General features: G+C 57.0%; 2 protein-coding genes and 1 long non-coding RNA gene across 8 annotated transcripts; 1 reads left to right on the top strand and 2 right to left on the bottom strand.

Moving 5' to 3' along the window:
- Window positions 1-822: 822 nt before the first annotated feature.
- On the bottom strand, window positions 823-7,137 carry LOC115899089. 2 transcript variants are annotated; one of them, XR_004058712.1, is made up of 3 exons: window positions 6,958-7,137; window positions 3,379-3,462; window positions 823-1,540 (listed from the first exon to the last, which is right to left on the bottom strand). It is a non-coding gene; the product is annotated as an uncharacterized LOC115899089 (long non-coding RNA). The 2 variants fall into 2 exon arrangements; XR_004058713.1 differs by lacking the exon at window positions 6,958-7,137 and adding an exon at window positions 4,871-5,347.
- HHATL (hedgehog acyltransferase like) lies at window positions 4,751-14,649 on the top strand. 4 transcript variants are annotated; one of them, XM_010374327.2, is made up of 12 exons: window positions 4,751-5,021; window positions 6,753-6,871; window positions 7,485-7,552; window positions 8,157-8,270; window positions 8,400-8,594; window positions 8,949-9,158; window positions 9,620-9,791; window positions 10,154-10,298; window positions 10,419-10,454; window positions 13,494-13,695; window positions 14,112-14,235; window positions 14,435-14,649. In XM_010374327.2, exons 2-12 carry the CDS (start codon window positions 6,766-6,768, stop codon window positions 14,557-14,559), a joined length of 1,497 nt encoding a protein of 498 aa, XP_010372629.1. In that variant the 5' UTR covers window positions 4,751-5,021; window positions 6,753-6,765; the 3' UTR covers window positions 14,560-14,649. The 4 variants fall into 4 exon arrangements, with proteins under 4 accessions (XP_010372629.1, XP_010372627.1, XP_010372628.1 ...); XM_010374325.2 differs by having other exon boundaries at window positions 14,094-14,235; XM_010374326.2 differs by having other exon boundaries at window positions 4,847-4,983; window positions 14,094-14,235.
- Window positions 14,650-14,864: 215 nt separating this feature from the next.
- Window positions 14,865-21,736, bottom strand: KLHL40 (kelch like family member 40). Of its 2 annotated transcripts, XM_010374323.2 has the most exons (6): window positions 20,485-21,736; window positions 18,954-19,114; window positions 18,532-18,639; window positions 18,195-18,380; window positions 16,298-16,444; window positions 14,865-15,424 (listed from the first exon to the last, which is right to left on the bottom strand). In XM_010374323.2, exons 1-6 carry the CDS (start codon window positions 21,634-21,636, stop codon window positions 15,313-15,315), a joined length of 1,866 nt encoding a protein of 621 aa, XP_010372625.1. In that variant the 5' UTR covers window positions 21,637-21,736; the 3' UTR covers window positions 14,865-15,312. The 2 variants fall into 2 exon arrangements, with proteins under 2 accessions (XP_010372625.1, XP_010372626.1); XM_010374324.2 differs by lacking the exon at window positions 14,865-15,424 and having other exon boundaries at window positions 16,363-16,444; window positions 18,050-18,380; window positions 20,485-21,712.
- Window positions 21,737-21,876: the final 140 nt, after the last annotated feature.

Below are 21,876 nucleotides of genomic sequence, written 5' to 3'. Positions count from 1 at the left end.
GAAAAGCCATTGGGGCTCCTGGGACCATCTTCTCAGCTCCTTCCTTGGAAAAGCCACTGGGGCTCCTGGGACCCTGTCTTCTCAGCCCCTTCCTTGGGGATGGGACTATGGAGGGACCCTAGTTGGCCCCCACTCCTCAGGGAGCCCCTGACCCTGCATGGGGTCACACGGATCTAGAGATCCCACAGCAAGTTAGAGCAAAGCCCACCAGGATGAACTGGTGATTCTGATGGGGTCCTAAGGGTCTCTGGGAAGGAAGGGTTTTTGTCTGGTTCCTTGTGAAGGAAAATGGCCAGGCAGAGAGCCAGGAGAGAGAGGGTCTGTGCTGGGAGGGGACAGTGTGTGACAGCGAGGAGTGGGCTGGATGCAGAGTCTGAACACAAACGAGTCAGCACCTTCTCCTGCAGGTACTGAGGAGCTCCAGAGGGTGATCTGAGTATGTGGGGCACAGGCTCTGGCCTCAGTGCAGTTCCAGGGAGTGAGAAGCAGGCATAGGACCAGCCATCCTTCCTCAAGGTCACCTCAGGGAAGTGCAGAGATGGCATGACCCACACTCCAGCCACTTCAGGGTGGTTCTGCTCCCCTTCCTCAGCTAGGCCTGAGAGAGGAAGGAGCATCAGGTCATGGAGTCTGGACAGGTGGGGCTGCCTGGGGCATACTTCTCTCCCCACTTACCAGCTGTGTGGCCTTGGGCAAGTTATTTAACCTCTCTGATCCTCCATATTCTCATCTATAAAATGCAGACAATAATAGAATCCTCTATCAGGGGGCTGCTACTAATATATATGTCAAAGAATAACCCAAAGACTTTTCGCTAATTATTAGCTCTCTGTTTATTTTTGTATGAGGAACCTGTATCTACAGATTGATTTCAACAAGAGTTATATGAGAGGGGAGAGAAAAACTGCAGACAGGTAGGCACGGGAAATCTTGTTTGCACATTTTTGGGTGAACTGATTTGCTGGTGTCTTGCTTTGGCCAACTCTGGGTATAAAGACAAGTGTTTCAGTTTTCAGATTCCACGGGCAACCTTGACAGCATTGCTGTGGTGCCATGTGCGGAAGTCCCTGTCATGTCTCTGGCACCTGCCACCAGGCACCTCCCCACCCCCAGCTTGATTAGATCAGGTCTGCTCCATTCCCTCATTGGAACCCTCTGCAGGGTTCATTGAGATAAAAAGTGTCCAATGGTTACAGCAGCTGCTTGCACACAGTAAGTGCTCAATAATTATTCACTCTTAGTGTTCCCTCTATTCATTCAACCAGAACTTGTTGAGCAGTTCCTCTACCCCAGGCACAGAGGTGCCGAGGTGAGGCAAACAGTCTCTGGCCTCCAGGAACTCTCAGGTCAGCTGAGGAGAGAGACAGACTGGTCACAGGTCACCATTCCATCCAGCCAGTCTGCCACCAGGCAGTCAGTGAGTGCCAACAGCATGCCAGCTTCTCCAGGCCCGGGAGGGACCTGGAGGTGAATCTGACTTTCTTCCTCCTTTCAGGGAGTTTCCAGTCCAATCAGAGGCGTGGGAAAAGCCATGATGGAGCTGGGTGGGGAAGGATGCAAGACCGCGCTGCAGCACCGCAGGGCTTCCCCCACATCCCCACCCCATCCCTGTGGCAGTTCTCAAGTTCCCAGCCTCCTTGATCAGATCTGGGTGGAGAGGGGGCTGTCAGGGAGTCCTGTGTCCTTCACATCTCCCTAAGGCAAAGGAGCAAGGAGGGGTAAAGGGAAGGTGGGGAGAGCCTGGGAGAAGGATTTTCAAGGGAAGGAGGTCGTCAAAGGGGTCAAAGATAGGGACCCTGAGAAACCTAACCCAGGTGGGCCAGGTGCAGAGCCAGGCAGCTGGTCTGTCCAGGTGAGTACCAGTGCCACTCCTAGGTAGCACTGTCGGTCCCAGGCACCCTGAGGATGACCTCCCTATCCCTCCGGCAGGTGGGCAACAGGGGTGCTGGATAAGACACTAAGGGCCCTGGCCAGAGCCACGAGGAGGCAGCTGGAGGGGACAGTGCAGGTGCCCTGGCGGGTTGAGGGGCAGGGGCAAGTAAAGAGTTAAGCGGTGGAGTTGCCTCATGTGAGGGCTTTCCCTGCCACACACCAGGCAGGTGCTGCGGATCTTGGTGCTCAGGTTCCAGCACTGACAGGTGAGACCTGGCTGAGCTGTGGATGTAGTTTGGCCACTGTCCCCATGGGGGCCTCCGGGGCACCACAGCTGAGCTGGGCAGGGTTGCAGCCTGGCTCAGGCTTAAACACACTACACTGTCACTGGGCCCCTCCCCTGCTCCCAGGAGCCCAGGGCAGGGTGACCTCCAGTGGGTATGCTCCTCTTGACCCCCACATCCAGGGGCCAGAACAAGCTTCTCCTCCCCACCCCCAGCCAGCCCACAGCCAGCGCTAAGCACAAAGAAGTCTGCCTACCCACCTTCTCCCCACAGGTGTGCCTTTACATACACTGTCTCTCTTATATCCCTGAGCCTTGCACACACACAACACACATATACACACACATGTACGATACATGTGCACACACAAGCAATACACAGGATACACATACACAGCAAACACATGCCATGAACAACCTACAACACAAAACATACACACAGACTCTACACACAACTAATAGAAAACACAGTTGCACACATACATGCAAACACACAGGATACTTTCCTCACATTTTTACTTTGAGCAACAAACAACCAAAGAAAGTTTAAAAATTGAAATGGGACTCAGATTTGAGAGAATTGTTCCCACTCCCCGCCATATCTTTCTCAGTGGCCCTTGTGGCATTTGGGAAGCGGGCCCCAGGGCCAAGTGCTGGTCTTAGCTCAGTCAGCTTCCTGTCCGTCATGTGGGCTGGCCTTGCCAGGTGCCCTCCCCGGCCACCCGCCTCAGACACAGTGGAACTGGCCTCAGGCTGTCCAGTCACAGATCCACGGGACTTCCCTAGCCCTCCACCCCTCTTGCCATTTCCACACACCACACTCCCTGCAGACCCTGCTGGTTGTGGGTCACCCGGGGAAGGCCTCACTGCTGAGTGTGAATCCAGCCTCTCTGGGCCTCTGGGGGCCAGGGTGTCTGTGGCTATCTAACAGCCTCTGTTTATGAGCAAGGCCCTTGTCATGGAGTGAGTCACCGGATGCCCCCTGCCACCCCGGTGAGGGCCAGGGCCAGCGGTATGCCCATTTTACAACTGAGGATCTGAGACCCTAAGAAGTGGGGCACACCAGCTCGGGCTCAAGTAAATTGGCTGAACCTGTGTTCCTAACTCTGGGGTCAACCCACCGTGTCTGCTCCCTTGAGCCATTTTCTTTGAGCCTCGTGAGGGCCCCAGTGTGGGTGCACGGGGTTGTCACCCCTGCAGGGCAGTCAGTGCCAAGAGCTTACAGGGCTGGTCCAATTACTTGGCTTTCTCATGTGCCAGGTTCTTCTTCTCCCAACTGCGGACAATGGCAACATCTTCCCTATGGGCTGTGGTGAAATTAAAAGGTTAATCCATGTACGTCCTGGCTACTATGATTAACTTACTCCTAACAACTATTGACCACCCCCCTCCCCGAGGAAGCCCTCCTTAACACTGAAGTCTGGCTCAGGTATCCTTCCCTCCCTGATGCTGGCCTCTCTTGTACCCATTACCCACCACAGCCCTAACCCAGCACCCACACTGTGCAGTAGTCACCATTTAACGCGTCTCAGGGTCGGGGACCACAGACACGGGCCTCTGCATCCTGTGTGGAGTGTGTATGTTGGGGGTCTCCTTTCTGTCCTCTAGGCCAGTGTGTCTGCATGCTCAGGAGGCAGCTCACTGCCTAAGTGCAGTCTCTCCAATTCCTGGGCCCTAGTGGGTAGGGAGCAGCACCTCCCTCCTGCCTCCTCAGCTGAGCCTGAAGCTGGGGTCACAGGATCAGTAGGGGCTCCAGGAGTTGTCCTGTGACTGATCACAGTCACAAAGCTCCTTCTACCCCCTAGAGCCTCCCCACAAGCACACACGTGAACAGGCCTCCATAGATAGCACAGACACATACAGCTCCCCAAGACTCGGCCTCATCTGAGGGGGGCACTGTCAGAGGTTCTTAATCTCAGGGGCACCTTCAGGATACCCCTTCCCTCAGGTATCCAGGGCTGAGACCTTGGATGCTCCCTTCCAGAATGAGGGCCCTGTCCTACCAGGACCCCCAGTTGGTTAGGAATTCACCTGTCTTCCTGTCTGCCTCCACTCTGCCATCGAGAGGATACCAGCCATTCCAAGTACCCACAAGCCTTGCCAAGTGACCCTGCTAGCACCCCTCCAGTCAGGACCCTCCCTATGGGACACGGCTGGCTTATGGGGACCCCTCTCAGCCACATGTCCCATGCTAGTTCCAGTCCCATCAGGCAAGTCAGCCCTCCCTCAGGCACTGATGCATGACCAACCAGGACTCATGGCATAATGAAAAGGACCAGGTCAGGGGGTGAGATGAGTCTGCCCTGGGATAGCCCTTAGGAGGTCATATGTAAAGTCCCTGGAGTCCAAGTGTGAAAGTGTGTGCATGTTGTGAATGTGTGTGGCTGTGGTGGGGGCAGGGCTTACAAGCCTGGAGAGGCTGATGGGGCCACCAGGAGACTTCCTGGAAGAGGGAAGTCCTGGGTAGCAGTGAGAGAGAGGCACAGGCTCTCTAGGAGCCAGGGGAGGCAGGCTGAAGAGAGGCCCAGGTGTCCCTGTCTGAGCCTATGCTACTGGACACCCTCCCCCCCAGCACCCGCCCCCCCTTCAAGGATCCTCCCTGCGGCTCCCTGTGGCCAGCAGCTCTGCAGCACTCGGCTCTGCTCCACTCTGCTCAGCTCCGCTCCAGGAAGGCCACCTCCTCCTCCCCCTCCTCCTCCCGCTGTCACCACTCACCTCTCATAACCTCGAGGGGGTGGGGACCCCAGGGCTGGACACACCCCACCATAGCCCCAGAGCTCAGCCGGTCGGACGGACGGACAGTTGGACGCAGGACCCCAGAGCCTGAGGTGGGCAGTGTGTCAGGGTCCCTTGCGGCCTCCTCAAGGTCAGTGCCAGCTGGGGAGGCAGCTACTCTGGGGCTCTTGAGACTTGTGGGGCACACCCCAGGCCCTCATCCCAAATCATGGGCCGCAAAAGGGGCTTTACCCCAGGGGCATCTGGGGCAGGCAGGACCAGGGGAAAAGGGATGCCCCTATGTCCACAGGCCAGCCCTGGTCCGGGGGTCTATCAGGAGAGGCCCCAGGCTGGGGGCCAGCTCCTTGCAGAGGCCTCTCTGGGGACACCCCGCACCGGCCATGGGGAGCTAAAATTGGAAAGTGGCGAGTGGGAGGCAGCTGACAAAGCTATTTCGCGGGCTCTTCACCGTGCTCCGGTTTCAAGCTCCTGCTCCATTAACCTGATCCCCAGGGCCTCTCCACCCCCACCCAGCTGATGAGGAGGTGCCTCCATCCTCAGGCCAGCAGCACAGCCATCAGGCTGGCAGCCTCTGCTGTGGGGAGGGGCAGTGGTGGTCTTCTCTTACCCCAGATTCCAGAGGGGGTCACTGAGAAACCCGATCCTGAGGGGAGGCAGGCAGAAGTCTGTCCCAGGTCTGCTGTGTGACCTTGAGAGGTCCCTGCCCCTATCTGGCCCATGACCCCTCCATCTGTACGAGGAGACTGCGGGCAGGGTGTGTGGGGGGAGGGGGTGGCAGGGGAGATGGCTGCAGGGCTGGGGATGAAGATTTGGGGGAGGATGAAGGGTGGGCGAAAGGGCCACATCAGCCACCTCTTTGCCCTGTCAGCCCAAGGGGTGCCTGGACATGTTCCTCCCTTTAATTTGGGCCCTATGTCTGTACCCATGGGGTCCTTGGGAAGCCCCTGGGCCAGGCTGAAGCAGGGTAGGAAGGGCAAAGGTGCTAACTGAGCTGCAGGACGGCCCAGCAGTTCTCCAGGGGACAAGAGAGGCCCCCGCTGGAGGGAGTGGTGAGACTCAACCAGGGCCTGATTCTGGTCAGCACCTTGGACAGCAGCCAGTGCCCTCCCTGGCCCCGCCTGGCCCCACATCTGCTACTCCAGGGCACCTCCTCAAATAGCACAGCCTCCAGCCGGTGCCCAGGGCCTGAATACACAGAGCACTGAGAGAGTGGGGCAGTGTGGTTACGGACACAGGCAGGGACTGGGATGTGGCAGGCTGGAGCTCAGGGACTTGTTGGGGGAATGGAGGTCAGTGACAGGCTGGAGGCTTAATGCGAGGGATGGAGGCTTGGCTCTAGGGGCAGCACCTGGGGTGGTCATGGGATCTCAGGGAGGGGAGTGGGAGTCAGAGAAAGGGTCTTAGAGAGGCTGGGGCTTTGTGAGGAGCTGAGGGAGACTTGCTGATCGAGTGGGGACCCTGCAGGCAGAAACCTGACTGTAGTGATAAAGGCGGGGTTTCTCCGAAGGAAGGTCATGGGGGCCCTGGCAGGAGCGGTTTTAGCAGAGGGTGGGGCTGGTGTGTCTGGAAGGTATGAAGATGTAAATGAAGGTGAGGGAGGCAGGCTGCGAGTAAGGGCTCTGACAGCAAAAGCCTTGATGGGTGGGTGGGGACAAGAGCAGCAGCTGGGATGGGGCACTGGTGTTTGGTGGCCTGTGAGCAGTGGGGGCACAGGGGTGGGCAGAGTGATGGTACAAGGTCCCCAAGGGGCTGGTGAGACAATCTCTCTTCAGAGTGGGGTCCCCACTGGGGTGGCAGGACAATGAGGTGGGGCTAAGCTGGGCTGGAGACTGTAATTCCCTCACCCAACCTGTCTCCCCAGCCCCGTCCAGGCTATGGGCATCAAGACAGCATTGCCGACGGCTGAGCTGGGCCTCTACTCTCTGGTGCTGAGTGGGGCCCTGGCCTATGCTGGCCGGGGCCTCCTTGAGGCTTCACAAGGTAATGGCTGTGCCTCGGGGCAAATGGACAGGACCCTTCTTCCCCTGGGGGCTTCAGGGTTCCAACCAGCAAAGCCAGAAACTTACAGGCTCCGGACCCAGGGTATTCCTTCTAGAATGAGGCTGGATCTCCCTTTTCAGCCTGGGGCTCCCATCTCAGATAGGCACTGGAGGCTGGTGGAGCCAGGTTCAGTCACAGGAACACAGAGATGCAGAGACACTGACAGAGAAATGGACACAGAGTCACACACATAGATACACACACACACCGCACACACGCAGGCCTGGACCCAGGCACACACACACAGACCTAGACCCAGACACACACACACACCCCGACACACACACACACACACACACACACACACACAGACCTGGACTCAGACACACACAAACATACACATACACAGACACACAAACACACAGACATATACACCCCACCCCACCCCCCACACACACAGTCAGAGGCCTGGACCCAGACACACAGCAAGACCCAGACCTGTGGCCCACTCCTGACGCCCTTGCTCCCCAGGGTGGGGGCAGCCTTGTCCACAGGGGAAGGAGGGGCAGGGGATGTGAAGGCCCCTCTCCCTGAGGCCACACTGTGTTCTCAGATGGGGCCCACAGGAAGGCCTTCCGGGATTCTGTGCGACCTGGCTGGGAGTACATTGGCCGGAAGATGGTAGGTCCCCCACACCCCAGGGTCCCTCCCATCCCGAACCCTTCTCCCCTCTTCGCTGTTCCAGATGTTGTCAAGTAACAGAGAGCCTCTCACAGCTCGGGAGCCTCTGGCTTGAGCTTCAGTGCCTTCAGCTTCTCCACTGGCTCCTCCTGTATCCTCCTGGGACATCAAGTTTGCCCGGGCCCTGCTCACTTGGGAAATGGGTCACATTAGTGGAGTGTGCTTCAGCGGAGCCTCCAGCACCTCCCTTCCCAGAAACAAAGCAGTAAAGGGGGAATGGCAGGCAACGTACGGAGGAGAGGGCGAGCTTCGAGGGACCCAGCAGCCCCTATGGTGCCCTTCACTCCTCTCTACCCTTCTGCCTGAGTACTTCCTTCAGAGAGGAGTGTGGAGACCTGCAGGCACTTGTGTTTGTGTAAAGAGGACACATTGGGTTTGGCTAGTGGTAAAAAATAATAATTATTAAATTTAAAAATGATAATAATAAAAGAAGAACATGAAGGCTGGGAAGGTGCTGGGGCTCTGACCAGTCTAGGTTCCAGCTCGTCCTGCCCCCTCTCCCACCCTCACCTGCCCCACCTCCTCCTGCTCCGGACTGCCCCAGGATGTGGCTGACTTCGAGTGGGTGATGTGGTTCACCTCCTTTCGCAACGTCATCATCTTCGCCCTCTCCGGACATGTGCTGTTTGCTAAACTATGCACGATGGTTGCCCCACAGGTGAGCTGGACCCGGGCCACCCAGCCTCCCCCTGCCAGTTCCTGTTTCATCACAAGGGTTGTGGGAACCCCTTCCTGGGGTCACACCCCCATTTATATGGCAAAACTGAAGCCTTCTCCCTGTCCACAGCTCCGCTCCTGGATGTATGCTGCGTACGGGGCCCTGGCTGTGGTGGGCACAATGGGCCCTTGGTACCTCCTGCTGCTGCTTGGTCACTGTGTGGGCCTCTATGTGGCCTCACTCTTGGGCCAGCCCTGGCTCTGTCTTGGCCTTGGCTTGACCAGCCTGGCCTCCTTCAAGATGGACCCCCTAATCTCTTGGCAGGTGTGAACTGGTGCAAGGGTAGAGGGTGTAGGGATAAGATCCCAAACCTCTCACTTCATCCAAAGTCCTTGCACCCCAAGTATCCCCAAGTATTCCCTTCACATTTCCACCTGTCTTCAAGCCTTTGGGTATGCCCTGGCCACACGATCACCACCTGCATCACAGGAGGAACTGCCAGCTCATCCCCTGCTCCTCGCATTGCTGGGACAGAGCAGTGGCCAAAGTTAACTGCTCTGGAAGAGAGGAAGGGACAGGACCAGGCTGGGCCCCTATGGGAAGCTAGGGAGTGGGGAGTAGGTTTTCCAGAGACAGGAGGCACCCTAGTGAGCTGGTGGCCTGTTCTTTCCCCTCCAGAGCGGGTTTGTAACAGGCACTTTTGATCTTCAAGAGGTGCTGTTTCATGGGGGCAGCAGCTTCACAGTGCTGCGCTGCACCAGCTTTGCACTGGAGAGCTGCGCCCACCCTGACCGCCACTACTCCCTAGCCGACCTGCTCAAGTACAACTTCTATCTGCCCTTCTTCTTCTTCGGGCCCATCATGACCTTTGATCGCTTCCATGCCCAGGTGAGGGGACACTCTGTGGGCTTCTAGAACAGGGCTGAATCTCCCTTTTCAGATTGGGGTTTCCATCTTAGATAGAATTCCCGAAGCAGGCTGTATCCCCATCCTCAGGCATGGTTCCAGGATGAAGCCATGTCTCCCCTTCCTCCTCAGACCCCAGGATGGGACACCTTTCCCCTCCAGCAGGGACCCCAGGGTGGAGATATGTCTCTTTTCTCAGATAGGACACCCAGGCCATGAATGTTCTCCTCCCTCACAAATGGGGCTCCCAGGACAGAACTGGGTCTCCTGTGACTGGCTGTGAATCCTCCTCAGACTCCAGGGTGACCTGTGTCTCCACCCTCAGGCAGGACTCCTGGATAAAGCCTTGTCTCCTCCTGCCCCAAGTAGTTGGTGAACCCTCCTCAGACAGGGCTCCCCAGGCAGGGCTTGCCTCTTCCCTCAGACCCTTCGCATCCCCTCAGGTGAGTCAGGTGGAGCCAGTGAGACGCGAGGGTGAGCTGTGGCACATCCGAGCCCAGGCAGGCCTGAGCGTGGTGGCCATCATGGCGGTGGATATCTTCTTTCACTTCTTCTACATCCTCACCATCCCCAGTGACCTCAAGTTCGCCAACCGCCTCCCAGACAGTGCCCTCGGTGGGTCCTCAGAAGAGAGATGGGGGCAGGGCTGCCACCCCAGGAAAACAGACCCTCTGCACCCCCACGGTGCCACAGTCGGGGAAGCTGAGGCCCACAGGGCACAGCACCTAAGGGCATGGGAGCAGGGGCTTATTCTTTCTAATGCATGGGTCTTGGCATTAGCTTCATCCTGTGGGGCCAGAGCAGTATCCCACAGAGCCCACCCACTTCACCAGGCATGGCTGATTTCCACAATATGGGGGGGTCTCCGTGGGGCAGGCAGAGCCTGGTGTCTCCACAAGGAAATGGTGGGACAGGGTCTCCATGGGGGGCAGGCCCCAGGCGATGAACCCCAGGCAGTGATGGTGCCCTGTCCCCAGCTGGCCTAGCCTATTCAAACCTGGTGTATGACTGGGTGAAGGCGGCCGTCCTCTTTGGCGTTGTCAACACTGTGGCGTGCCTCGACCACCTGGACCCACCTCAGCCTCCCAAGTGCATCACCGCGCTCTACGTCTTCGCGGAAACGTGAGTGCCGGCCAGGGCGGGGGATCACCCCCTTGAACCACACCTTCCCCTAGCCTCTTCCCCCATGCCCGGGGAGGTCTGCACCTGATGGACACATGGCTATCTGCTTTTCTTTTACAGGCACTTTGACCGTGGCATCAATGACTGGCTTTGCAAGTGAGTAGGGGTGGGGTGGGGGTGGTCACAGCCGTCCTGCCAGGTGTCTGAGCAGGGCAGTGCCAAGATGGGTCCACATTTTAAAAGATTACCCCGGGCCAGAGGAAGCAAAGAGAGCAGTGAGGACGTCTTGGCAGAGGTCTAGGTGAAAGATGTGGAAGTTAGGACTTGAGTGAGGGCCCCAGAAGTGCAGAGAGGTGGTGGGAGGAGGGTCACACAGACAGCAGCCTGGACAGGACGTGGCCATGAAGTGTGGGTGTCGGGAAGGAGAGGGAGATGACGCTGAAATTCCTATCTGCAGCCTGGGTAGACGGAGGGCAGTTTCCAGAGAGGGCTTCAGTTTAAGAAATGTCTAGCTGCAATTTAGGAGATATCCCTGTGGAGGTTCAGGGAGGTGGTTGGGTCTGAGGGTCTGGGGTTCTGAGGGTCTGGAGGACTGATGGAACTCAGAGCATCCTGAGTGTAGGCAGGTGGTTTTTAGGCTTTGGGAGTGGGTAAGTCCTCAGGAGAGGTAGTGGCTTGAGAAGAGGAGAGATGGGGATGGCTGAGATTTGGCCTGCAAGAGCTCTGCTTGGAAGGAAAAGGAAGAGCCAGCAGAAAGGACTGGAAAGAGTGGTTGGAAGGGCAGGAGAAGAATCAAGGTCATGGGCCACTCTGAAAGCCAAGGGAAGACCATCCAGGCATGGTGGGGGCAGCTGGGTCAGATGCCACTGAGCCTCAAGGAAACTGGAGACCAAGGATTAGCGCTGGTGACATGGAGGTTTTCAGCCTTTCACTGGCAAGGCAGGGGCAGGTAAGGAGGGAAAGTCAACTGAGGAGTAGAGGAGTGTGTAATGACTCCTGGAAAAGCCTGGGACTGCAGGGGGAAGACAGGAGTGGCTGAGGGAGAAGAAGGATGCGTTAAATAAAGATAGGAGAGAATGGGACATGCTAAGAAGAATTATTCAACAGAGAAGCTGGTAATGCAGGATATAGGGGTGATTGATTTAATCACCTCAGGAATGAGGTCCCTGAGGAGGAAGGAGGTGATGGTGTCTAGTTCCAGGCAGAGGCCTGGCTTCAGTGGGAGGAGGAGGAAGAGAAGCCAGTGTAGATGCAGATGAAGGCAGGTTAGTGTAGACACATAAGGGATTCCACCTAAAGGCCTCAGCCTTCTCCAGGAAGCAGGAGGCACGGCCATCAGCTGAGAAAGCCAGGACTGGGGACATGGAGAGAGGCAACATATATGCCTATCCCCACAACCCAGCCTGGATCCCCCCACTCATACTATCTCTCCACTCATACTTGTGGTGAGATAAGGACACAGTGGCCCTTGCAGAGCATGGGAGAAGCAGCTAACTAGAGAAACCTTGGCACTGAGCACCCAGGTTGTATTGGAGGTGGCGGGCTTATGAACTCCAGCATGTGAAGATGTGAGATTTCCCCCATGGGGCTAGCTGCCTGGATGTAGCTGAGAAGAAAGTAGGTGATTGGGCTCTCACAGATGGGTGAGAAGGAAGAAGTCAGGAATAAGGGTTTTTAGATTATTTATAGTGGTGACTCATTGGATATAAGCCTGCTAAGGACAGTGGTGAAGATGGGAGGGTCACAAGATCAATGGGATTGAAGAACGGAAGCTGGGGGGCCAGGAGGTCAAGAGGGGCTGGGCAAAGAGTGGGAATTAGAAAGGAGTGAACTTTCAAGTGGTGACAAAGTTGGGGCATGGCCATGGGTGTGGGTGGCTGAGGTGGAGTGGAGAAAAAAGCCATTGGAAATGAGGAGGTCGAGGAATGGAAAAGCTGGTTATTCATGGGTCTTCCACTGAATTTATTTAACAAATATTTACTGGGCACCTGCTGCATGCCAGGCCTGTTCTAGGCACTGGGGATACAGCAGTGAACATGGCAAAGACCCTGACCTCCTGGAGCTTACAGTCTAGTGGGGTGAAACAGACCATAAACAGGTAAACAAACATAACTAAGATAATTTTGGAGAGTGGTAAGTGTTATGAAGAAAATAAAATGTGCAATGGGATAGAAGTTGGCAACACGGTAGAGGCTTCTTTAGTTGGGGTCTGGGCGGGCTTCTCTGAGGAGATGATATTTGAATTGAGATTTGAGTGATAAGGAGATGTGGAGCAGAGAATACCAGGTAGAGGGTGCAACAAGGGCAAAGGCCTTGAGACACAAACCAACTGTGTGGGTATGAAGGTCAGAAAGGCCAATGAGGCCAGCATAGTGAACAGGGGGAGCATGGTGACTGATGAGATCAGGGAGGGAACAGAAACCAGACCACTTGGGATCTTCTAGCCAGAGTAAAGAGACTGAGTTTATTCCAGTTGTAATGGGGAGCTATTCAGAGGGGTTAATCATGGAAGTGATGTGACCTGAGCTACACTCTCAAAAGATACCTCTGGCTGCTGTGTGTAGAATGAACTGTGGGGGCAAAAGCAGAAATGAGAAGACCACCTAAGAGGCTCTTGCAATAATTTATGTGAAAAGACAGATCATCTTGACTAGGGTGGTGGTTGTAGAGGAGGTGAGCAGTGGTCAGGACTGAGAGGAGCCAACAGAATTTGCTGGCTTGCTTGGATGTTGGTGATGAGGCAAATTGAGAATCCAAGAAGGCACCAAGGCTTATACCCTGAGCAACTGAATGGATGGTGGTGCCATTCGCTGAGATAAGGACAGAGCAGGGTTTGAGCAGGGATAGGGGAATCTGTCAATCAAGTGACATGGCTAGTAGCAATTGGATATACAAATCAAGAGAGACTGGCCTGAAGACACAGATTTAGGGATCATTGGCATAGAGACACTACTTGGAATCTTGGGTCTGGATGAGATCATTTGGGGAGTAAATGAACAGAGCTAGAGAAGCTATAATGTCCCAGGCTGAGCCTGCCACAATTTGAAGTTGGTTGGAGGAGGAGGCGCTACCCGAGGTCAGGTTGAATGCACCCAGGGTGACTGTGTTGAGGAGGTCCCCTGTTGTGTGTCCTCTCCCATCTCATCCCTGCCCTTTCCCATACTCCCAGTGGTCCTTCTCCCATTTTTCCTGCAGATATGTGTATGATCACATTGGTGGGGAGCATTCCGCTGTGATCCCAGAGCTGGCGGCCACAGTGGCCACATTTGCCATCACCACTCTGTGGCTTGGGCCTTGTGACATTGTCTACCTGTGGTCATTCCTTAACTGCTTTGGCCTCAACTTTGAGCTTTGGGTGCAAAAACTGGCAGAGTGGGGGCCCCTAGCACGAATTGAGGTGAGCAGGGAAGACCTGGGGCTGGGACTGTCTGGGTTATGGAGGGCAGCGGGGCACTTCTGCTTTCTGGAGTTGTCCAACCACCTGGCCCCCAATCCAGAACTTTCTCACCACCACCCTCCTGGTTGTCAGGGCAATGGCTCACTCTGTGGGAATCTGCCCATCCCTCCCTTCTGTGGGGAATGGAGCACCTGGGCCTTGCCATGTTGGTCAGGCCTTGCCCTCTCTCTGGACCTGTTTCCCCATGTTTAACAAGGAGGGAGAGCTGACCTGGGGCTCCCCAAGACCCAGACATAGCCCTAAGACCTGACTGGCCATGTGGGTAAGGCTGCTGACCCACCACGTCCCCTTTCCTTTGGCCTCTTGTCCCGCTGCCCATGCTTTCCTGGACCGAATAGGCCTCTCTGTCAGTGCAGATGTCCCGCAGGGTCCGGGCCCTGTTTGGAGCCATGAACTTCTGGGCCATCATCATGTACAACCTTGTGAGTCTGAACAGCCTCGAGTTCACACAGCTGGTTGCCCGACGCCTGCTACTCACAGGTGAGGGACAGGAGTGTGGGGTTACAGAAGGTGCTAGGCATCAGCCTCAAGGACTGTGACCTTCCAAAATACCTCCTACCCTCTCATCACCCCAGGACTCAGCAGGGAGGGCCCATCAAGTGGGGAGAGGGGTGGGAAGAGAAAGCTCGCCGAGGATGCGGTGCTGCTCCCAAGCATCTATGACTCCCTCCCCACACAGGGTTCCCCCAGACCACGCTGGTCATCCTGTTTGTCACCTACTGTGGTGTCCAGCTAGTAAAGGAGCGTGAGCGAACCTTGGCACTGGAGGAGGAGCAGAAGCAGGACAAAGAGAAGCTGGAGTAGGAGGGAGCGGGTAGAAGGACGGGCTCTGCTCAGCTATTCTTGGGCCATATGGGGCCTGACCGATAGAATAAAAGACTTTTCTACAAGGGCTTGGCTGCTCCCTGCCCCTTCTTCCCACAGTCCCCTGGCTCCACGTCCATGGTGGCTGAAGAGCTGGAGGCTCTAGGCCTCAGGCAGGGGAGGGTTCCCACCCATAGGGAGGAGGGGACACCAGATGGAGGGCAGAGCCCATCGACCTTGGCAGCCCAACAGCGGAACATTGAAGCCCTAAGTCTTCGAAACACCTGCTCACTGACTTGTGGAGTACTGATGCAGACCCTGAGCTGCTTGCTCAGAAGGCGCTTTATTCTTCCTAAAGAAGGAGACATGTCTGCACTGTACACTGCACTTGATGCAGATGCTCCCATCTGACAGACGGGAAGACTGAGTCCTGTGGGGAACTTTGCCAGCACACTCAGCCAAGCTGGGGGCAGGGCCAGGACATGGCCTGGGATACCGCCCTGTGGTTCTGGTTCATGGATCAAGACAACTTAGGGGGATATGGCAACACTGGAGAAGCCTCTAGTTTCTCATCCTTGCCCAAAAGTCCAGGACTAAGCAGCACTTCCCTTTCCTTGGCTGACACAGCCCCTGGGGCACCATAACTGGATCCAGGTAGGCTCTGGCCTAGCCTCTTCCCTGGAGCCCTCACAAGGCCAGGTCAATGAGTGTCACAGGATGGGAGGGGTACTTAGTTCAGTCTCCCTGAGCTGGTCACATCTTGGTCAGGCGCAGCACATTGAGCCGCACTGGTAGGAAGGTGGCACCTGCCGCGTAGGCGATCTCCCGCAGGACACCCTCCCACTTCTTCTCCTCCTCGTTATACCTGGGGGTGAGAGAGAGTGGGGACAAGGACGGGGAGCTTGGTCAGCTGAGTCCAGAGTGGAATGCAGCAGAGATGGGTGGCTGAGCGCGCTCGGCCCATCTCTAGGGAGATCTGCTCCTGAAAATCCCCAGGCTCTGGGAAAGGAGACCTTCACAAGACCCAACTCAAGGAACACCCACCCCACACTCCAGGAAGGGTCTTCCTCCCCAGGAAAGATCACCTCTCAAGGGGTGTTCCCATAGTCCTCAAAGTTCCCCTCCAAGAAAGTCTACACTCCCCACACCACCCCATCAATGTTCTCTCCTTGAGAACTTCCATGCTCTATTTCTACTAAGTCTCAAGTCCCACCCTCCGGCAGCACTGCTCCCCAGGGGCTGCCTGCAGCAATGGGGATGGCTGCAGATTCAGGAAGGAGATGCCCCAGAGGCTAAAGCTTCCTTCCCCCACCCCCACAAAGGACCAGCCATAGAGAGCAATGGTTCTGAAAGGCCAGGGCTCCAGCTGCTTCCCAGTCCTAGTGGCAGCCCTCCTTCCACACCAAGCACCTGGAAGGCAGGAGACAGGAAATCCGGCTGCTACTTGGGCCCTGTTTCTGTGGGTCTGTGACCTAAGCGTGGGTCTGTTCCCGTCTGCAACATTGTTGCTGCTCCACAGTGGGGCATGGTGCCATCTGTGCAAGCCCAGACTTTCCCAACAAACTGGCGAGAAACAGCCGAGCAGGGTATCTGGGCTGTTTCTCCCTACAGGACTCCCTAGAAGAGGGATCCGCTTTGCCCCCAGAGGAGCTTGCCCAGTGCCTTGGTACCCACCATGGTGCTATGGAGTGTCAGCCTTGCTCATGATGCCCCCTGGCCTCCCTGGGGCCGGACTCACCTCCAGATGTCATTGAGCTCTGTGGGAACCAGCTCTCCAGACTCAGTCTCCAGTGTGGCAAAGCCACCAATGGCATAGAGGGTACCCACCAGGCTGACCAGGCTGAGTGAGCTACGCTCCTGTGGGAAGGCTTCAAAGGGTGCCCACCTGGGGGTGTGTGAGAAGGTACATCATTAGGGTGCCTCGGCAAGCCCAGTGACTGTCCCTGCCACACAGCACCCACAGCTCCAACTGCAACACTTTGCAATCCAAGCCCCAAGCACCCATGCCCCCACACTGTTCCCCTTTCTGTCCCTCTGGTCTTCCCTTCCTTCCCCATTCTCTTGCTCCTCTCCTTTCCTTTCCTTGTCCTCTTGCCATTCTATCCAACCTGTCCAGCAAAGTCCACCATGGATCTCCCCACTGCCCCTCCTCCTCTCCTGAACTAACTCTACTCTCCAACTCATGACCCCTGTCCCTAGCAGGCCCCCAGCCTTGCCCTGGATGCAGTCCTCTTGCCCCTCAGTGGCCCCTGCAGCCCCGCCCCCCTTGCACACCTGCTCCGTCCTTCTCCCTTCACAGCCCAGTTGTTCTCAATGTATCTTCGCTGCCCTGGCTCCTGCCTTGGGCCTTAGTCCCATCCTCCAAAACTGCCCTCCCTGAGGTCCCCAGACACTGCACACGCACTGAGGTCCTACAGCACACAGTCCTGCTGACGTGACTTTCCTCACCTCCTATCTCTCCAGCCTCACCTTCATGGCCTCCTTCCTGGATAACGCAGCTGCCCCCACCATCAAGGCTTGGACCTCAGCTCCTCCCATTTACACCCTCTCTCCTGAGGGAGCTTGGCCCCTCCATGTGCTACTGACCCCCAGATCCCTCCCTCCAGCTCAGCCCTCTCTCTCCCAGGTGGGGCCCTTTTGGACACCCCCAGGCACTTCAAGTCCACATGTCCTAACTGGACCCTCACTTTCCCTACCCAATCCCAATGATTATCCAGTAAGTGGCCTCCCACCCTCACTCAGAAGCATGTACTTCTCCCCCTCTCACCCCCACATCCAATCAATAGCTAAGCCCTGTTTCTTCCACCTCCTAGACTCTTGCTACTCAAAATGTGGTTCACAGCCCAGCAGCATCAGCATCTCCTGGGGGTGTGTCAGAAATGCAGACTTACAGGCTCTCAGCCCTCCACATACTGAGAATCAGAATCTGCACTTTAACATGATCCCCGGGAGATTCACATGCCCATCACAGTGTAAGAAGCCCTGGCCTGTCTTTGTCCAATGCATCCCCTCAGCCTCATCCCCGCTGTGCCCCCAGCTCCAGGCCTTCATCACCCCTGACCTTCCTGTCCCCGGGAAATCCCTAATCTGCTCTCTATATCAGCTGCCATGAAGTACTTTAGTAGAACACAGATGAGATACAGTCCCTCTTCTGCTGGCCCTCACTCCAGCCCCAGCACCGCCATCCCATCTCCATCACCCACCCGCCTCCACCCCGTCAGGGCAACGCCTTCCCTCCTGTGGGCCTTGCATTTTTTCTCCTAACTGCCTCCGCACCACATTTCCTTGGTCTGGGACAACCTCCTCCCACCACCCTCACCGTTTTTGCCAGCTGAGTACAACTGTCTCTCAGTTCAGTTTTCTCTTTTCTGGTGTCCCAGGCAGGACAGCTTCTGTCTTGTTCACTGCTATATCCCTTGCACCACGCCATTGCCTGTTATGAGTCCCTGAATGAGGAACCTGGCATCCCCTCCCCCAGCCCTCTGCTCACTGCTGATCAGGAGAGAAGGTCTGTTTCTATGCTGATGTCCCAACTCAACACTGGAGACCCAAGACAGGGACTGCGGCTCCTGCTGAGGCTGACAGAAGCCCAAAGCCACACAGTTGTCCTTGGCGGAAGGGACAAGCTTTCATACTTATTGTCTGCGATGCTGTACACTTCGGCAGAACTGGTCAGCCCTGTGTCGGTGACCCCAGCTGCCACAATAATGCGGCCATCATGGACAGTGGCCCCAAAGAGTGAGCGGGCGGTCTGCATGGGTGCCAGCGCCTTCCACTCGAACTTCTTGGGGTCATAGACGCACATCTTGTTCAGGCACTTCCTGTGGGGTGGAGGGTGGGAATGGGTGGAGAGAAGCAGGAGCCCAGCCATGCCTCCCTGCAATCGCCTGCCGGGGTAGCCAGGACAAACCCCTGACAGCCTCTGAGGGATTCTACCTATGCTCCGCAGACTCGCTCCAGGCCCAGTCTCACCTGTCACTGCCTTTGCCGCCAATGACGTAGACAAGGTCCATGTGAGAGAGCACTGTGTGGCCATACACCGCGTAAGGCAGCGGGTCTGATTCACCCCATTTGAATGACCTGGAGGAGATGGGAGTGGGGGAGGGGGTGGGGGGTGGGCACCCACCCAGGCTCGGCTCAGTCCCTGTCTCTGCACCCATGCACCCATCCACCGAACACATATTCGAGGTGCATCAGATCAATTGCTGGAACTTCCCAGGCCTCTCAGTTCTTTGCTCCCACCCTGCCCTCCAACCTCCCTGCCCTTACCCAAGCCCACCTCCACTCTAAGCCCAAGGCTCTAGCTCCAAATCCCACCCCAGGCCCTAGACCAGCTGCGGCCTCCATGCCCCACCCACCCCCAGGGTGCTCAGCCCCACCCCAGCCACGCTTACAGCCTGTCGTAGCACATGACCGAGTCCAGGCAGCGCTCGCCGTCCTTGATCTCTCTGCCACCGACCACGTAGATGGAGTTGAGAGCCTCTCCCAGGCCAAAGAGGCAGCGGGGTGAGGGCAGTGGTGGCATCCCCAGCCACTCTGAGTCCAGGTGGTCAAACTGCAGGCCAGGTGTCCAGTCAGCAACTGCCCCCTACTCCCCCAGCCCCAGCCCAGCCCCACTCAGTCCCGCTGCCCCAGATCGCAGAGGAGGTCGGGAACCCAGGTAGGGCCAATGCAGCCTGGAGGCGCCCTGAGAGAAAGTGCCCCTCCTGCCATCAGGCTGAGAGCAGATGAGTGTCCCCCACGCCCAGGCAGGCTCCTGGCAACCACCATTATAGCAGGCGGTAGGGCACCACAGCACAGAAATGATGGGGAGCTCTGCAAGGGAGGTCCAGCTATGGCCTTGCTTTCCCAGGCTGAACAGCTCCCAACTGAGGCCTGCCTGCCCCCTGCTCTCCACCCCATCCCACTGTTCAGGAAACTTCTAAATACAGTCCTGCCTTTCGCCCTGTAAAATCTACAGTCCACAGCCTTGTTCACCTCCACAGCCTTGTAATAAAGATATTAATACTAGGGGCTCATGTTTTTGGAAAGTTTTCTGAGGGCTGAGCACTGTACTGATGAGCACTTTATAAGCATCATTTAACTTTCCAATGACCTTATCATGCAGGAAGAATAGTATCCCCACTTACAAACAGAGGCCCAGAGAGAATAAACAATGTGCTCACACTGCTGAGCTAGTAGCTGGTGAAGCTGCCCTCATCCCCCAGTGCAACTGTAAGGCCTGTGAGCTTAACCCTGGCACCAAGTGCCTGTCACCTCTCTCGCTGGTCAGGCCTCCCTGAGCATGCTGCTCACCAGGCTAAGCCCCAGTTCTATCCCTTGCTTATCGTTTCTTGGCTGGCAACACTACCATCTTCCCCTTCACATCTCCAAATCCCACCCCACTGGCAAGGCTCAAACTTATATGGCCAGTCTCCAGGAAACTGTCTCTGCCCTTTGAGATCTCACAGTCACACCCCAACTCAGACCTGGCACTTCACTCTGCTGATCCCTTCTGGGCCTCAGTTTCCTCATCTGTACAATGGGAGGACCAGACAGGATTGTTCCTTTGTCTGGGACACTGCTGTGAGCTCCAGGCCTGGCCTTCACGAAGAGGCCCTGCCCAGGATCCTTACACAGACCTTGCTCCTCCTCACTGTGCCCCACCCCAACCCCTGTGCAGGGCCAGAGCCTCCAACATATGCCATCTTGTGGCTACCTCACCCCTGAAATTGAGATACCAAAGTTATGCTGCTTTTTGGCAGTTGCCTATTGACTGTCTTCAGCCTTCAAGCAGATGGCTATCAGTCAACCGCCCCAGTCTACATCTCACCCTAGACCCAGTGGCATTTCCTTGTGTAGACACAAGCCCCTTCTGGGCCCCAAGACTGCCCCCAGTGCCCAGAGCCCAGCATTAGCTGGTGGCTCCCAAGGCTGGTCAGGCACCTGCAGGAAGTATGCGCTCATGGGGTCCTCTTTGTTGTCTTCGTTGTAGAAGAGGCCTCCAGCCACAAAGACCTGGTTCTCCTTGGTAACCAGACTGACGTGGTTCTTGGGGACCTGGTTGGAGAGGGAGGCACAGTAGCACTCGTTGGCTGCTGGATCGTAGGCCACAGCGCCCTCCTCACTGATCATGAAGATGAGGTCCTGCAGGAACATGCCGAAGCGCAGGGTGTCGTTGAGGATCCCAGGAAGGAAACGTTCGGCCTCCTCATCCTCCTCTGCTTTGGCTTCGCCTGTGCCCTTATCAGCCTCCTTGACCCCGGCTGCGTCTTTCCCCTTCTTTTTCTTCCGCAGCGTGGTGATGCGGCCCTCGTGTGCATCCTTCACCATCTGCACCTTGCGCAGCAACTCGGGCTGGGCGCGCACGAGAGGGTGGCGCTCCACGCGGCTTTCTAGAAAGGCGCGCGGCAGCAAGCGGCAGCGCACGCTCTCGAAGACGGTGGGCAGCGCGCGCTGGCGCTCAGCCTGCGCCTCGGCGTCGCCGCTGCCCGCCCACCGCATCACGGCCTCGAACACCGCCTCCTCCTTCTCCACGTTAAGGCCGTCACTAGAGATGATGGCGATGAGCTCGTCGGCCGAGAGTCCGAGGAAGTCAGCGTCGCGCGCCACCAGCGAGAAGTGAGCGCAGATGAAGTCGCGGGCAGCCACGGCGAGACGCGCGCAGTCGAGCAGGAGGCCAAGACGGAAGACGGCCAGGCAGTTGGAGAGGCACAGGCGCTTCTGCAGGAAGGACACGCAGATGGTGAAGATGGAAGGGATCTGGAAGCGGTGCGCCGCGGCAAACAAATCCTGCACGCTCGCCTCGTCCAGCGCGATCTCTGACGTGTACAGGTAGTGCAGCACCTGGGCCACCACGTCTGGGGACACCTCCTCCAGGTGCAGCTCGCCCGCGCGCTCAGGCTCCGCTAGGAAGCGCGCCCGGAAGTAGGGGCTGCAGGCGGCCAGCACCAGGCGATGGCACGGGAACTCGCGCTCGCCCGCCCGCACCACACAGTCGAGGAACTTGCCATGGTCCAGCATGTCCTTGAGTCCGTCTTGCAGGAGCGTCTGCTGGTACAGCCGCTGCTCCTCCGCCTGCTCCAAGCCCAGCGCCATGATGGGTGGCCTAGGGTGTGGTGGCGGTGCCAAGGGGGCTCCTCTCTGTACCCCTGCTCTCCTGCTGGGGCTTGCTTAGACTGCGCAGCTGTCTTCGAGGGGCTATATATAGAGGTGGCCGGGTCCCTGTAAGGCGAGCCGCCTAGCCTCCTGCACATGACGCACAGGGGACAGCTGGGCAGAGGCCCCCTCCCGGAGAAGCCTTGACTCAGCCCCGGGGGCTTATGGGACGGAGGTGGG

The sequence above is a fragment of the Rhinopithecus roxellana genome, chromosome 1, assembly GCF_007565055.1.
Source record: "Rhinopithecus roxellana isolate Shanxi Qingling chromosome 1, ASM756505v1, whole genome shotgun sequence".
NCBI classification, from domain to species: domain Eukaryota; kingdom Metazoa; phylum Chordata; class Mammalia; order Primates; family Cercopithecidae; genus Rhinopithecus; species Rhinopithecus roxellana.
Note: the sequence above shows the minus strand (reverse complement) of the source record. Positions and strands in the feature narration are given on the sequence as shown.

Coding starts and splice junctions, on each gene's coding strand:
- HHATL (XM_010374325.2), top strand. CDS start 6,766: ATGGGCATCAAGACAGCATTGCCGACGGCTGAGCTGGGCCTCTACTCT. Junction 9,792..10,153: donor CCTCCCAGACAGTGCCCTCG/GTGGGTCCTCAG, acceptor CCCTGTCCCCAG/CTGGCCTAGCCTATTCAAAC. Junction 14,236..14,434: donor CCGACGCCTGCTACTCACAG/GTGAGGGACAGG, acceptor CTCCCCACACAG/GGTTCCCCCAGACCACGCTG.
- KLHL40 (XM_010374323.2), bottom strand. CDS start 21,636: ATGGCGCTGGGCTTGGAGCAGGCGGAGGAGCAGCGGCTGTACCAGCAG. Junction 18,640..18,953: donor GTCATGTGCTACGACAGGCT/GTAAGCGTGGCT, acceptor CATCTCCTCCAG/GTCATTCAAATGGGGTGAAT. Junction 16,445..18,194: donor TACAGCATCGCAGACAATAA/GTATGAAAGCTT, acceptor ACACACCCCCAG/GTGGGCACCCTTTGAAGCCT.